At 31.1% G+C, this 16,422-nt stretch overlaps 1 protein-coding gene across 1 annotated transcript in view; it reads left to right on the plus strand.

Moving 5' to 3' along the window:
* Positions 1-3,391: 3,391 nt before the first annotated feature.
* The window catches only part of LOC108693510 (protein-methionine sulfoxide oxidase Mical), a 26,382-nt gene continuing 13,351 nt past the window's right edge, over positions 3,392-16,422 (plus strand). The window contains exons 1-16 of the mRNA XM_018202509.1: positions 3,392-4,147; positions 6,966-7,293; positions 7,383-7,707; positions 7,803-8,161; positions 8,251-8,508; positions 8,763-8,965; positions 9,208-9,341; positions 9,525-9,772; positions 10,304-10,426; positions 10,616-10,813; positions 11,980-12,219; positions 13,323-13,464; positions 13,917-14,038; positions 14,108-14,311; positions 15,849-16,008; positions 16,102-16,265. Of these exons, the coding sequence (XP_018057998.1) occupies positions 7,012-7,293; positions 7,383-7,707; positions 7,803-8,161; positions 8,251-8,508; positions 8,763-8,965; positions 9,208-9,341; positions 9,525-9,772; positions 10,304-10,426; positions 10,616-10,813; positions 11,980-12,219; positions 13,323-13,464; positions 13,917-14,038; positions 14,108-14,311; positions 15,849-16,008; positions 16,102-16,265 (3,162 nt within the window). The 5' untranslated portion in view covers positions 3,392-4,147; positions 6,966-7,011. The remainder of the gene's footprint in view (positions 4,148-6,965; positions 7,294-7,382; positions 7,708-7,802; positions 8,162-8,250; positions 8,509-8,762; positions 8,966-9,207; positions 9,342-9,524; positions 9,773-10,303; positions 10,427-10,615; positions 10,814-11,979; positions 12,220-13,322; positions 13,465-13,916; positions 14,039-14,107; positions 14,312-15,848; positions 16,009-16,101; positions 16,266-16,422) is intronic.

Genomic DNA, 16,422 nt, shown 5'->3' on the forward strand with positions numbered 1-16,422 from the left:
TATTTGTTATTATTTGCGATAATTTGATGAAATTTTCAGATGGCTGTTGTACATATACTTATGGCACATATAAAATGATGATACACGAAAAGAGCATTTCGACTCATGGGTGTATAAAAGCATATAACCGATTATTGATAATTTTTTAATAATAATTTTTTTTAATCCATGTTTACATCTTTGAAATAAGAATCAATCCAAAATCTCTTATTAGGTGTACAACTTTGCTTCCGCCGTTTTCCTATAGATGACTTTAGCGGTAAGTGGTGGTCGAAATAAATAGATCATAGACGTCATACAATAAACTTAGATATCTGTCAACATAATCCCATAGAAACATTAGTCAATTTGTGTCTGCATCATAAAGTTATTCTCGATTGAAAATGTCAGTTTACGAGCCAAATTCTCGTCATTTGCGGGAGATTTTAATTTTTTGCTTCAATACGAAGAAATCTGCGGCTGAGGCTCATCGAATGCTCTCAAATATTTATGATGAGGCCGCTATTAGTGAAAGAACGTGTCGTGAGTGGGTTCAACGCTTCAAGAATGGTGATTTTGACGTCGAAGACCGGCATAGCGATGGAAGAGAGAAGGTTTTCAAAGATGCAGAATTGGAGGCATTACTTGAGCAAGACTTGTGTCAAAATCAAGAAGAATTGGCTCGATCATTGGGAGTGACTCAACAAGCCCTTTCAAAACGCCAAAGCCATGGGAATGATTCAGAAGCAAGGAAATTGGGTATTCCGAATTGAAGCCGAGAGATGTTAAACGGCGTTTGTTTGCTTGTGAACAGCTGCTTGAAAGGCAAAGACGGAAGGGATTTCTGCATCGCATTGTGATTGGGGACGAAAAATGGGTTCATTACGATAATCCCAAGCGCAGAAAATCATGGGGAGTTTCCGGCCATGCTTCCACGTCGACGGCCAAACCGAATATTCATGGCTCCAAGGTCATGCTCTGTATTTGGGGGGACCAGTTCGGCGTAGTGTATTATGAACGGTTAAAAAACCGACTGAAACAGGCGATCGGTATCGAACGCAATTGATGCGTTTGAGCCGAGCATTGAAAGACAAACGGCCGCAGTACAACGAGAGACACAATAAAGTGATTTTGCAGCATGACAATGCTCGACCCCATGTTGCGAAAGTGGTCAAGACTTGGAAACGTTGAAATGGGAAATCCTACCCCACCCGCCGTATTCTCCAGACGTATTGCTCCCTCTGACTATCATTTGTTTCGATCAATGGCACACGGCCTGGCTGACCAGCACTTCCGGTCTTATGAAGAAATAAAAAATTGGATCGATTCGTGGATAGCCTCAAAAGATGACCAGTTTTTTCGACGCGGGATTCATACGCTACCCGAAAGATGGGAGAAAGTAGTGGCCAGCGATGGACAATACTTTGAATCATAAATGTATAACCAGTTTTTTACAATAAAGCCTCGAATTTCGGAAAAAAAACGGCGGAAGCAAAGTTGTACACCTAATATTTCCTTTTTAAAGTATATTCATTAATACAGATGCTTTTAGTCTATTTTACCGTAGTTTTGTGTTATTTTTATTGTGCACAATCGCATCAACTTGACATTTCAATTGTAACCGTTTTTGATATGACATTTTGGACTTTATAGCACCTTACACCACACAATTAATATAATTACCATCAAAAATTATCGCTGCTAATCTATTTATATGAGATTAGCGACATATGAAATTACGTAACGTTTGTCGCTGAATATGAGCGACAAGAGTCGATGAACCTTTATCCATATAACAAGAGTCTGTGCTCTTCGTTAATACAGAAGTATACATGATAAAGTCAAGAAACGTATTTTGTACATTGTGAAAAAATATTATATATGGATTGATTGTTCCACCTTTTTGGTAAATTTTATTTGTTATTTAAATTTGAATTCAATCCACGCATGTGATTGGTAATCTTGCTACTTACCCAACTTTGGTAAAATTTACCAAAAGAAACAACAGGCACAGTATAAGTACATACAATATGGATACTGAATTTTTTATGTGTCCAATTTTTAATGCGTCAATTTCCAATCAGGAATGTGGCTGCCTTCAGCAAGTTGAAATTGTTAGATTAGGTTAGCTGAATCTTTTTCCCTAAAATATAATTAACCCTCTCACCTACAATATTATTATATGAGACTCGTGGTAAGGAAATCGAGCTAAACATGAATATCACGGATGAGAGCCGTGGTACTCATTTGTGCAAAGCTTAATTTTTTTTTAATTTATAAGAGAAAAGTATGGCAAAAGATTAATAAAATTAAGTTTTATTAAAAAATTAAATCAAATTTTTCGGAAACACTATATTGGGTAGACTATTATATTTGTATATTGATGAAATATTTTTGTAATAAGGTATGCGCGCGCGCGTGTGTGTGTGTGTGTGTGTGTGTGTGTGTGTGTGTGTGTACGTATATTATTAAATTACAACTTCATTTAATTATAATTTTCATGCAATATTTTTTATACATAATTATTCAATTACAATTTTCATATAGTATTTAATCAATTATTATTTTTAATTTATTTATTACTGTTTAATATTATTATTATTAATGTGAATATTATTTTTATATAATGAGTTCACATTATATTATTATATAATTCTGATTTAAAAATATACTCGCTATAAACAATTTTCATGACACGATCGAATGTGTTTTTTTTTTTTTTTAGAAAAATCATTCTATAGCTTTATAAAAACTCAAATTTATAAGCACCTTTCCACCTTTCCAACCCACAACATGGCGGCAAGTAACCTAAGATCCACTATCAAAGATGCGATGTCGCTCAAACGCTCAATGTCCATATGCACTTATAGTGTGAACCGAGTCTATATGAATTACACATACCATAGATCTATTCACATTGCATAAAATTCTATAGCTTTTTGTACTTAAAATGAGATATATTTAGCTTTGAAAAGAGAGAAAGCGAAAATGCCAAATGCAAAAAGTGCGAGCAACACAAACAGATCTCATGTTATCCCTTCCATCATGATATCTGTTTCATGTTTAGCGTTTCACATTGGTAGCTTCTTCTTTACGAATAGTTCTACTAGAGGGAGAAGGATTTTGGCCCGTATTCAGAACGCGCTTTAATCTCTGAAATTCTATAGTATGCGTAACATAAATTATAGTATGTTAGCGCATTACATTGCTATAAGTGCGTTCTGAATACGGGCCTTAATCTAGAAACATAATGAAAAGCACAGACAATAGGAACAGAAAATAACAAATTCCAACCTATCAAAAATCATGTATACTAGAATGGACGCTTTCTGATAGGTTCAAATCTTTTTCCCTGTTGCTATTGCCTGTGCTTTTCATTGTGTTCAAGGTTTTAAAGAGAGATATTATCCAACTGCACACAGAAGGTTTGTTCACGTCGCAAACTCCAACATGCTCTAAAATATTCCTACCATAGCATTTACTCATTCTAACGCATTCGTTGAAGTGAGCAGGAGCAAGCACATTGGAGCATGCTGGAGCATACGACGCGAATAAACCTCATGTTATCCCTTCCACACATGATATCCCTTCTATGGCACACATCATGTTATCCCTTCTATCATGATCAGTCGTCGTTACGCCGTCAGCGGCTGTTACGGTTGTCACGTTAGCGCTGTCACTGCTATCAATTATAGTGAGTAGTGATGAATTGCATCGCGATATTCGCGATCCAGTCAAAATAGGTCGATTAGGCGTTGTGCATAAAAAAATAGAGCTTCAATTGTGTAGCGACTGCAGCGCAGTGCAGCGTTGTGCGAACGATGGAATATGGGTTTCCGAGCCGAGCAGAGCCGATGTTCCGTAAGCGTCAGTGACAGTCAGTGAGCGTCACACCCCCGACGAAATCTTCCGTCTCTTCCGTCGCTCACCCTCCTTTCTCGGCGTGTGTGTTTTGTATGTTGTGAGCTATAAAAAGGTAAAGAGATCCTACGAAAAAACGCTGCGCTGCGGGAGTGCTACAAGAACGCAGAGCGCAGTCTCCTCTCTCGACATATCATCAATCGTCATACGATTGTACGATACACGATTGTATGTACGCACTACATGCAACGCAACGCACCGTGACACAGCCAGCTCTTCATACAAGTACATAATACGTACACATAATGTACGTACATCTTTTGCTATATTCTTAAAGATACGTATGACGTGACGGTGCATATATGTAGATGCAGATTGCAAACTCACTTGTATACGCATCCAAGAGAGTATCTTGTACATGGGCACACGAGTAAGCTTATTTATACACGTAAAATTCTGCTATACCTATTACGTATCGTCAAATTAAATATATCACAGTACACATATATGTAAAATTATATATGTATAGATTGTCTCGAAATGTGCCTGAATGTTTCTCCAATAATGATAATAATAATAAGTAGAATGAATTTTTGCAAAAATGTATCAAGATAACAATAATGTTCGAGTTGCAAGCGATTGAATAAAAACACTGAGCTTTTTGCAAATTATTTTGAGAAATCGAAGGTATATTATGTTTTTTCAGGTAATTTTAGATATTTTATTTTTATAGAATTTTAACTTAGCGCGCTACGAGGTATAAAATCAAGAATTTCAATGTTTCTATAGATGAATGATGAAATTTACTTCGACAAAATTTGCTAAGAAAAATCTTCAAATCAGCCAAAGAATTTGTTAGACTGAGAAAAAAATTATTAAATTTTAATAAATATATTTTTTTAATAGTCTTAATGGAATATTTACTAAATGTAAACACATATTTATTAAATACAAGAACCATTAGTTTGATTTAATTATCATTTTTTTCATTTATCTAAATATTTATTTATCGTAAGTAAATATTCCGCTAGAACTATTCAAGAAAATTATTTATTAAAATTTAATAAATTTTTTTCCAGTGTATTAAAAAGATATTAAATTTTTGAAATCATTATTATAATAATAGTAACAATAAAAGTTAATATTCAAAATGTATCAAAAATATTCTGTTCAGAGAATATTTAATATCACAGCGACTTTGTTCTAGGTAGAGTTGCTTGCCAGATCTGAGTCATCCCTATATATCTTTATACACACACACACACACACACACACACACACACACACACACACACACACACACACACAAATCATATGATTTTCCTGAATAATATACTTTTTTTAATCATTCTGCTTGTAAAAGTAAAATATATATTACCTGAAATATTTATTTATTCGTTATTTTGATGGTCCTTTTCTATCTTCTTATATTTTTTTAAGATCGTTTTTCTTCCAAAATTATTTATAATTAGAAATGTAGCATTACATAATAAAACATTGAGACATAAAGATTCGGATTATGCTATAGCAGTTTTTAATATAATATACAGTGATGTATTTAAGAATAATATTGCACAATGAACAATATCTTCAACCAAGTTAGTTGATTCACACTCAATATGAACTGTTGCTAATAAAAACACTTTGTCATGTACTATTTTTATAATTAACTATTGACAATGAAACTTTGAAAATGATATACGACGAAGCACTTTTATTTTTTCAATGATTAATTACAACTACATTAATCATTACTCTTTTTTCTTATAAGGGAATGAAAATAATAAAACAGTTAAATGCTTTTATATATACAAGAATATTCAATATTTTCTCAAGTAAATCGATATGATGACATCGCGTTTTGATTTCAATTTTCATATCAATTTTAAATGAACAGATAAAAAAATTTTAAATGTCTATTTATTCTTATATTACTCCCATTAACTTAGATCTCCCCACTATCAAATTCGAAATAGATAAAAAATTTAATGATCTTAATTTGCTAATTTTTTGCTCAAAAATTTTTTTACTCCAGCTGTTTATTTCAAGCTAGTTAATTCGAAAGTTATCTCATTATAATAATTCTCGTTAATATTAGAACCACGGATCTAAATTAATCCAATCGCGATTCAAGGAAAATCTAGCCTTTAGAGAAGATTGTCATCATAAAAGTAAAATTAATTATGTAATTAATTATGATTATGTAAAAGTCAAAAATTTTAAAGTATAAATCTACGGACAAATCCAAATTAATATGAAAAGAAGAACTATTAGATAAATCAAAAATGGCATAGCCGCAAGTGATTATATATGAAAAATAATGTTTTATAAAATATGTCCTGTTGTTCGGAATAGCAATTCAATAGTTATATAGTTAGATGTTTAATAAACAGAAATAAATTTCAAAATGTACTCGAAAACGTAGCTCGGATTGTTCTCTCTTTTTTCATCATTGAAATAAAAACGATAGTTGAAATCAGAATTAGAAGCTATTTATAAACTTGCTTCCTCCGGAAATTCATGCATGGAAAAGTTTTCACATTTCCATTTTTCCTTGGTGAAATATTGAGCGAATGCATGCGACGAGCTACAAAGTTATCAGACCGTAAGTTCAACGAACTGGAGAAGAACATCGTAGACTATCAGCACCTTCAGTGCAAAGTATTACGGTTGTTCACAAAAGAACGTGCTGCGAATAAGCGAGAGTCATCATGTCTCAATGGAATCGATAATGAGATGAATGATTCGCTCACGATGGCAAGTTTTCCGCTAAAAGGACGGTGTAAATATAGCGTTTATTATGACATTTCTTTTTCCCGCTTTATTTATTTTGTTTTTTATTCATAGATAATATCAAACTTTTATAATGTATACGTAAAGTAATGTATACATAAAGTTACGATATAAATAAAAACAATACAAATACTTTTAGTAAACAGAGACAAACTTTTTATCTTTTTTATAATTTAATTATCATTCCAGAACTCTGTTTTAATCTATTAAGAACAAAAAATCGAAAAGTTCCAAAGTTAGGAATCTATATTATATGATCATATTATATTGAAATTTTTAATAAAGTAAATAATCCTGATAAAAAATAAGGAAAAAAATTTTTTTCTTTTTAGATAATGACGAACTGATGAGTGAAAATAAAAGCAAAGGATCAAGACAATGGATCAGATTGGCAAAAAGCAAGCGGTTAACTCACCGGAGACAGCATTGGCCAACGAGATTTTCGACCAGTTTTGCAACGCCACTACGTTGAAATCTATTCTTGGCTACTACAGACAACTGTGTGAATTACTGAAAATCCGGCCGAATATCGTTAATCAGTTTTATCCAAAATTGAAAACAAAATTGCGATCGTGGAAGGCGCAAGCTCTATGGAAGAAATTTGATCAACGAGCGAATCACAAATGCTATAATCGTGGCAAAGTATGCCCGAATACGAGGGTAATACGAGAGTTTATTTATTAATTTTCATCTTTCACTTATTTTTACATCAATAAGAAAAATTTTTTAATTAAAGTTACTTATATTAGGTTTTGATTATCGGTGGTGGCCCATGCGGTCTGCGTACAGCCATAGAAGCACAATTATTAGGAGCGAAAGTCGTTGTGATGGAGAAAAGAGATCGGATGTCCAGAAATAATGTTTTACATTTGTGGCCTTTTGTCATTCAGGATCTACGTGGTTTAGGAGCGAAAAAATTTTTTGGAAAGTTTTGCGCAGGTTCTATAGATCACATCAGCATTCGGCAATTGCAATGTATTTTATTGAAAGTTGCTTTAATTCTTGGTGTCGAATTCCATGAGAGTGTAAGTTTTGATTCTCTGATTCAACCACCGAATAATCAGGAAGATGGCAGTAAGTAATAATTGATGATACGATGTCTTAAAATTTCTTCATTATTCTTTATAATTTGCTTATTACTAATGTTTCCTATTTAATATTTTCATCAGAGATTGGTTGGAGAGCAAAGACTTCACCAGCTGACCATCCTGTCTCCCAATATGAATTCGATGTGCTAATTGGAGCTGATGGTAAGAGAAATACCTTGGAAGGTTTTAAACGCAAGGAATTTCGTGGAAAACTAGCCATTGCAATCACGGCAAATTTTATAAATAAACGGACCGAGGCAGAAGCTCGCGTAGAAGAAATCAGTGGTGTCGCCTTTATCTTTAATCAAAAGTTCTTTAAAGAATTGTATCAAGAAACTGGTATTGACTTGGAAAATATCGTGTATTACAAAGATGACACTCATTATTTCGTTATGACTGCCAAGAAACATAGTTTAATCGACAAGGGAGTTATTCTACAGGTGTATATATAACATACAACTTTGTAATTATAGAATATACCTATTTTTTTTCGGAATGGCAATTAAAATGAATTATTATTGATTTCTAGGATCATGCTGACACTGCAAAACTACTCGCGAAAGAAAACGTGGATCGTGAAGCCTTGATGTTGTACGCGCGAGAAGCAGCGGAATTCTCGACGGAATATCAAATGATGGATATGGAATTTGCGGTGAATCATTATGGCCAACCGGACGTAGCCATGTTCGACTTTACTTCGATGTATGCGGCGGAAAATGCAAGTCGCGTATTGGAACGTCATGGTCATAGACTGCTCATGATCCTTGTAGGCGACAGCCTCTTGGAGGTAGATGACATATACTTGTCACATCATTTGAAATTATATAAAATCCAGATTCATTCTTTTAGACGCAGAATATTAAGAAAAAAATTTCAAAAATTCAATACTATATATAATAATGCACATAATAGAATGTAAATAGATTATTTATTTACTATTACTCTTTTAATGTTGTGCGTTTCTTTGATTTTTGTAATTAGATTTTTATTTTTTTGTTTCATTTGATCTTTAATGAAAAACTAAAAGAGAAATGATTGCAGCCATTTTGGCCTACTGGCTCTGGTTGCGCGAGAGGATTTTTGAGCTCTCTGGATGCAGGCTGGACAATCAAAGGTTGGGGAGCTTCGTTGTCTCCGTTAGAAGTAATTGCGGAACGTGAGTCCATATACAGGCTGTTGGGACAGACGACGCCAGAGAATTTGAATAGAGATTACGCTGCATACACTTTAGATCCTCACACTAGGTAAGATCAATCAATTATAAATGAATAAATCAGTGAGATTTTAGATATCTAGAAGATGAAGAAACTTGAGGCATCTCCTCTATAAAGTATAACTGTCCAAATAGTCGTGCAACGATAGAAGAAAGCTATAAAGTTATAAAGCAATTTATTTATTTAGATTATAAGAAAGATTTGTATCAAGTGTCTGTTGCTTTATCAAATACTAATAATTTTAGAATAATTGAATATATTTTATTTTTAAGGTATCCAAATCTAAATATACGTTCTGTAACTCCGATTCAAGTGCGCAGTCTTCTTGACACAGATGATCCTGAAAGTATCAAACAGCCTGCAATACAGTCTGAAATTGATATTCCAAAGAAACGAAGACGTCGCGGTGAGTTATTAAAAATTATAAATTTATTAAAAATAATTATATATATTTTTGGAATATTGAAATTTTAGATTCTTATAAATTTGCGATTCTCAACTTTTTTTGTTACATTTTAAAATTACAAATTACTACTTGATTTTTTAATATATTTATTTTTTTATGAAAAACGACTACACTTTTATATAGAGCTGAGAACTGACACTCAAGTTCATCCAGACGCACTGCTTCGCTGGCTACAAAAGCAAGTTGTATTGTACGATAAAGTTTACATCGAAGATATAGGTGCCTCTTTCAAAGATGGTTTAGCTATTTGTGCAATTATTCATAGATACCGTCCAGATTTAATAGATTTTTATAGCTTAAATGCGAAAGATACAGTGAAGAACAATCAACTCGCATTCGATATATTGGAAAAAGAATTGAACATACCGCCGGTAAGTATATTATATTTTTTATCTTTTTGTTCAAATATCACTAATTTGGATACCAGAAGGTTTATCGTCGTGTTTGTATTCATTGCTAATGCTATAGCATTGAATAAAAATATAATGCTAAATAAAGATAATACTCATGGAAGCCTAAAAACTTAAAAAGCATTAATTTGGATATATTTTTTTCCTTATTTTTAATACAAAATATTTTTTTATTAAAAATATTTAGTACAAGATATTTTTAAAATAATTCAGTATTGTCTAATTTCGTGGATGTACATGCACGGGTGCGTACATATGTATGCGTGTGTGTGTTTTCAATCAAATCATTTGTACATGTTTTATGATTCTTAAGCAGAACATCAAATAGAGAAAAAGTATAGCAATAATTGCATATTAGCTTATTTTTTTGAACTGTTAGTTCTATTTATTTTAGATATTGAACAAATATTATAAAATTTACTGTATAACATTGTTATGTTTACAGATTATCTAGATAATCTGTAAAAAGAAGAAAAATAATTATGTTTACAGATAATGACAGGAGAAGAAATGGTTCAATGCGATGTTCCTGATACACTTGCCATGTTTTCTTATTTAACACAAATATATGAAGTTTTTAGGGGCGAGATTCCATATATCAAACATCCAAAATTGGTAAGTAAAAATAGAGGATATATTTAGGATTCTTCTTGAAATAAAAGAGACTCTAAAGATTCTTAAATTAGCACGGGTTAAATATTATTTCTTTAAAAAGTTTCAGAAAATACTTATGTGAAAAATACTTATCTTCCGTAATAATTCTTCCAAAATAATTGCAAAATTAAGCGCCATTTATTGCAACAGGAATCAGAAATGGAAGAATGCACTGCCCATTCGAAGCAACTGAAACAATGGACGTCTGAGGAAAAGGTTATGAAGACACGGCACTCGCGTTCACGGCATGCTAATGAAAATGTGCATTCTTACATGGATAAAAAGGACAATACGATTAGCCGGCGTTCTCGAAAAAGGCGGAGTACCGAGAAAGTGGGCGCGACGATGGTAAGTAGAAAGAATTATCCATCCATTTACAGTTTAAAATGACCAATGCTTGTCTAAGATACAGACAAAGGCTGCGTTTAGCAGAAAAAGCAGCTTTGCAACTCTTGTAAAATTTTTTAATATGATTAGTCTTGTCCTTAGTCCCTCACTGGAATCTAAATGTATAAATCATGTCTGAAAATTTTACAACAGTTGCAAAGCTGCTTTCAACGCAGCCAAAGTCAATTTCACAAAAAGTATTCAAATTTTTGGAAAAAATCCAATTTTCCAGAGAAAAAAATTTGTTTATCCATAAACAAAATTGAATTTTTTTTTTATAAATTTATAGATCTAATATAGCAGTATGCAACTTTTAAAAAGCTGCTGAAATAACTGAATTATATCTTATGTAGTCACGATGGCAGAAGATCGAAGATGTTATGTGTCGCGGGATATTCATATCATTGTTAATCGTATTTATTGGACTTACTTTTTCCGTACTTCGAGAAGAATCAGACACATACTGAATGCGCGTAATCTACTATAAAAGATAGAAGAATAAGTCTAAACTATTGGTTATGTTGTCAGATTTTTTATATAATCTTATATTGTTAATATAATTGCTATTTTATGAAACTTTGTGTAAAATTTTTTTAAACTCTTAAGAGATTATGCCAGAAACATTATATACAATTTTTTAATTGATTTATATATTATATATATTTTTATGTATATTTATATGTAAATCATGATTAAAAATAACAATAATCGTAGTCGATTATGCATAAAAAATTTAGAATTATGCTAGCAGTAGTCTGAATTTTAAAAATTTCTAAATAGAAATTTTATAGATCAATTAATTTTTTTTTGTTTTATTCTTTCTTAATATACATATATTTTTAAAACTTTATTGTTTTATGAATTTTTTTACTTTAATTTTATATTAGATTTACAAAAATACTGTTTTTCAAATAGTTCAAGAAGCCATTAAAAATAAGAATATACAAGATTTATGATTTTAAAGAACTCTTACTATGTATCCCATTCTGTCGCTGCTTCATGCTTTCTCGCATAATTTGATTCGCTTTGTTGCAAAGAAACATTTCGTTGCTTGGATTATCACAAAAAATAGATTAGCATAGTTAATTGATCACGCGACTAATGACAATCGTAAACTCATAATAAAGGCTGAAAGACAGAAAAGACTCGATGAGATTGAGAAGTATCAAACTGAGCGCATGAAGAAGCGGCAGTATTTGCGCAAGATGGCAACCCAACAGTTCTACAAAAGCATGCAGATGCTGCAAGCCAATGCAAAACGCGAGAAAGATGAACCTTTTGAGGATTACTCAATTTTTTTATATCGTCAAACTGCACCAGATTTCAAGGATAGAGTAAAAGATTTAGAGCAGAAAATACTTTACCCAGTAAGCTAGAGCTTAAGTGATGAGTGCAAATATTTGATTATGTTCTTTTTTCTGTGTGCTGACGAAAAGCCTGTGTCTTTGATGTTCGAAATAACAGCATAACATTTCTAGAGAGATACTCGATAAAATAATGAATTTTCTTTTACTAAATTATTTTTTTCTTACTGCATTCGTATTATTCATATTAAATATACACAGAGAAAATATTTATATGGTTTATTTTCTAACGTCATAACTTGATATGATTGCAATGGAAAAATAAAAATGTTAATATTTCTGTTGCTAAATTTGTTTGAGTTGCATATATTATTTACCATTGTTGATTAACATGCTTGTTTAAGGAGATTGTTGAACTGGTAGAACTACTGAACTTCTGACTTATTTTTTTGATCGAGGAATATTTTATTTTACTCTTACTTACACGTTGTACGAAACTGGCGCTCATCTAAAGAAAGAAAACTACCATTAAGTAGAAAAAATTCAAATAATAATATATTACATTTAATTTAAAGGAAATTAATTCATCTGCAATTGCATTAATTGTATTTGAAGAATTACGATTTGAAATGTTAACTATTTAATTCTTCAGAATACTACTTTATTATTATTATATATATTTTTCAAGGGACATAAATATTTATTTTTCGCAATAAGAATTAATTATTTACAGATTTTAATATATTATTCAACATTATTAAAATCATTTCGAAGATGCGAATAAGCATCAAACATTTGTTAAATTACTAGCCAATTTAACTCGTGATACTGCGGTAGTTTAGTAGAGTTAGCGTTTTCAAGAAAAATCATTTCGGCGCGCGTTTCTGGAGGCTACATACGTAGCATATAAATTCACACAAGAATCATATAAACATTTAAGATCCAACTAGACCGTTTAAAACTTTGATTTCTATAGTTTGTATTATCACACATATAATATGTCCTATAATATATTATTTATAATACATATTTATAGATATTAAAATGTACTTTGTAAGATGTTCGTAATTCTTGCTTGCATCATGTGTGTTAATATTTATACTAATTCTTTACAACATTCTCGCTTGCTCATAAGATATTTCTATTAAGTTGCTAATTATTCCTAGGACAGACAACCTAAAATACACATTAGTTACCGAAGAGATAGTGTAGACGAAGAATTCTCGGGAAGAATAAAAGATTTTGAAGATAAACTGAAAGGAACAACATCCTCCGAGAAGAAACCTAAAGATCTTTTACGTGCTATCGGTTTGTATATATTTTTCATTCAATATCAATCAAATTTTCTTTATTATGTGTAACGATGTCTACAATGCGAGAAGAATAATCGACTATGATTCGTCCATTTCTTGAAGCTTAAAAATCTATTATATATTCGGGCTAAAACTTAAACTTTAAATCTTAAACCGTAAGAAATTAATCAATCATAGTCAAATGTGAGGAGAATAATTGACTATGGTTGGTCAATTTCTTACAGTTTAATTTGTTAAAGCTTAAATTTTACGCCTTAAAAGTTAATATTTTCGTTACTAAATTTATTTGACGAATAAAAATATATATTATTTACTATTGTATGTTAATATGCTTGTTTAATGAGATTGTTCAACTATGAACTTATTTTTTTGTTCGAGGAATAATATATTTAATCTCATTGTAAATGCCGCTTTACAAATCGAGTAATAAAATATATTTGTACGTAGGTAAAATTGAGAAAACTGACTGGAACGTAAAAGAAATTGAAAAAAAAATCGAAGAGAACAAGATGGGTCGCAGCATTCGCCACGAACGTGTAGAAAAAGTGCCGAAGTGGAGTCGCGAGCAGGTTGGCAAAAAAACACTCAATAGTACTGACATTCTCACACTTTTTCAGATGTGTATATGTTTCATTCAGTTTTTAGCTCGGCAGATTAAGATGGAGAAGCGAGGCAACGATCAAAGGAACACCTACAGTAAGTACGCTGATATAGATAACACTCTGAAGAATATAGGCAAGAAGATTCAGGAAGGTAGCGCGCTCGGATACAATAAAGTTTCAGCTATGGCTGAACAATTTTCGAATAAAAATCAGGATGTGGAACCCAAACTGCAGAAATCGGTAAATACGAACTTTAAAGTCTTTGTAGGAAAATAGACAACGGAATATTAAAATTCTAACGTCTATAGTGTATCAACGTTTATTATGTCTTATATCTCCATTTTATAAAGAGTATATTTAATTACAAAATTCTTTAGGAGAGAAGATATAAATTACAGTAGGTTCGCATTCTTTAAGAGATTGACAATTTTACACAAACAAAGCATTTTTATAAAATTTTGTTTAATCCTGGTATATGTATAACACGTATCAAAATATTCTAAAAATATGTCTATATTAGATATAATTCTATTAGATATAATTCTTTTGATCTCTTGTTCAATTTTAATATATTTATAATCTTATAGTTTGCGAAGTAAATGAAATTTTTCAGCAAATTAGATTGTGATTATAAATGTGTAAATTATATTATAATATGGTAAATTATATTATAAATTATATTGTAATATTATAATTATATAAAATAGAGAACCCCTTTTATTTAAAAAATTGTGTTTTGAAAATAAAAATTTTTTTTTTTTTCGAAAACATTACTTTTTTATATAATATTTGTTTTTAAAGCAGAAAATTTGTGATTTTGTAACTTCAAGCATTTATTGACTTCAAGCAAAACGAAATCCTCTCCTTCTAGAGACGTTCACACACAACTTTCCCTGTGAAGAGAGATTCATTCCGTTGCCTAGGGACGTGCGACTTTTCAAGCTTTTCAAAGTTTTTTTAAAACACTATAAAATTTTTTATTCGAATTATAAAGCTTGAAAGTGACAGGTATCTACCACCAGCATTACCCAAAGTGTCCGATTTACGGCTGAAATCGCTTGAATGTTATTCATTCATCAATTACGACCTAGGTAACATTTGTCAAAAGGCCATTGGAGATTGTTTCTCTTATTTTGATTTTTGTATTAAAAATTCATTCATCAATTATGATCTGGATAACATTTGTCAAAAGGCCATTGGAGGTAGTTTCTCTTATTTTTGTATTAAAAATTTATTTTTACTTAAAAATGAAAATAAAAGAAACAATCTCAAATGATCTTGATCTTGATAAATGTTATCCAGATCATAATCATGAACAACATTCAAGAGGTTTTTTTATCGGTTGGATATCTTGGGGAATGTTAACGCCGGTTATATTATAATTTTCAAGCCTTGTAATTCAAAAAGTACTTAATAAAAGAATATTTTATTATAGTGTTTTGAAAAACTCTCATAAGCTACTAGAATATGTAATGAAAGAGGGGGGGGGGGGAGTTCCATTTAAAAAATTCAAAGTGACCTGCTTGCTCTGATCTTGACAACGCCAATCAAAGTCAAACCAATGATACTATCTTATGTCCCCTTCGAAGTCATAAAACTTTTATCTTAAGCATTTTTCCTTAAAATACAGCGTTCAAGAGATATTTGAGATGGTCAATTAAAATGGGACATTCGGTATATAAAATTAGGCACATAATTTTTTAAATAATTTTTTATATTAACAATGCAGAATTAATAATAATTATTATATCAGATTGTATAACTTATTTTTGTTTAGAACACTAAGCCTACTATCGCATTACCAGTGCAAGGAGGTTCAGAGATGTGTCATTTTTGCAATAAAAGAGTTTACCTTATGGAAAGACTTAGTGCGGAAGGCAAATTCTTTCACCGCGGTTGTTTCCGTTGTGAATATTGTTCCATCTCGTTAAGAATAGGTAATATTATATTCTCTCTTTATAATATTTTATAAATCTTTTCTGATTTTATATAATTATTGTTATATACGAAATTATTACTGTTATATATAGGAAATCATACATTTGATCGAGAAAAAAATGGAGGACGTTTTTACTGTACGCAACACTTTGGATTATCGGGAACAATAAAATCTAGAGCAGAAAAAAAAAGGATTAATTTAGTGAATAAAGAAAATGTACCTAATGTTGCGACTGCATCAAAAACGCCAGAAAAGGTTAGAAAGCTTGTAATAATGATATACAGATAAAACATAAAAATAAAAAACAGTTACTAAAATAATATTTATATATCTTTTTGTTATTATACTTATATATCTTTCATCCAATGTTTAAAACATCAAAAAACAATAAGCAATTATTTAAAAGTATATA

The sequence above is a fragment of the Atta colombica genome, unplaced genomic scaffold (assembly GCF_001594045.1).
Source record: "Atta colombica isolate Treedump-2 unplaced genomic scaffold, Acol1.0 scaffold109, whole genome shotgun sequence".
Lineage (NCBI taxonomy): Eukaryota > Metazoa > Arthropoda > Insecta > Hymenoptera > Formicidae > Atta > Atta colombica.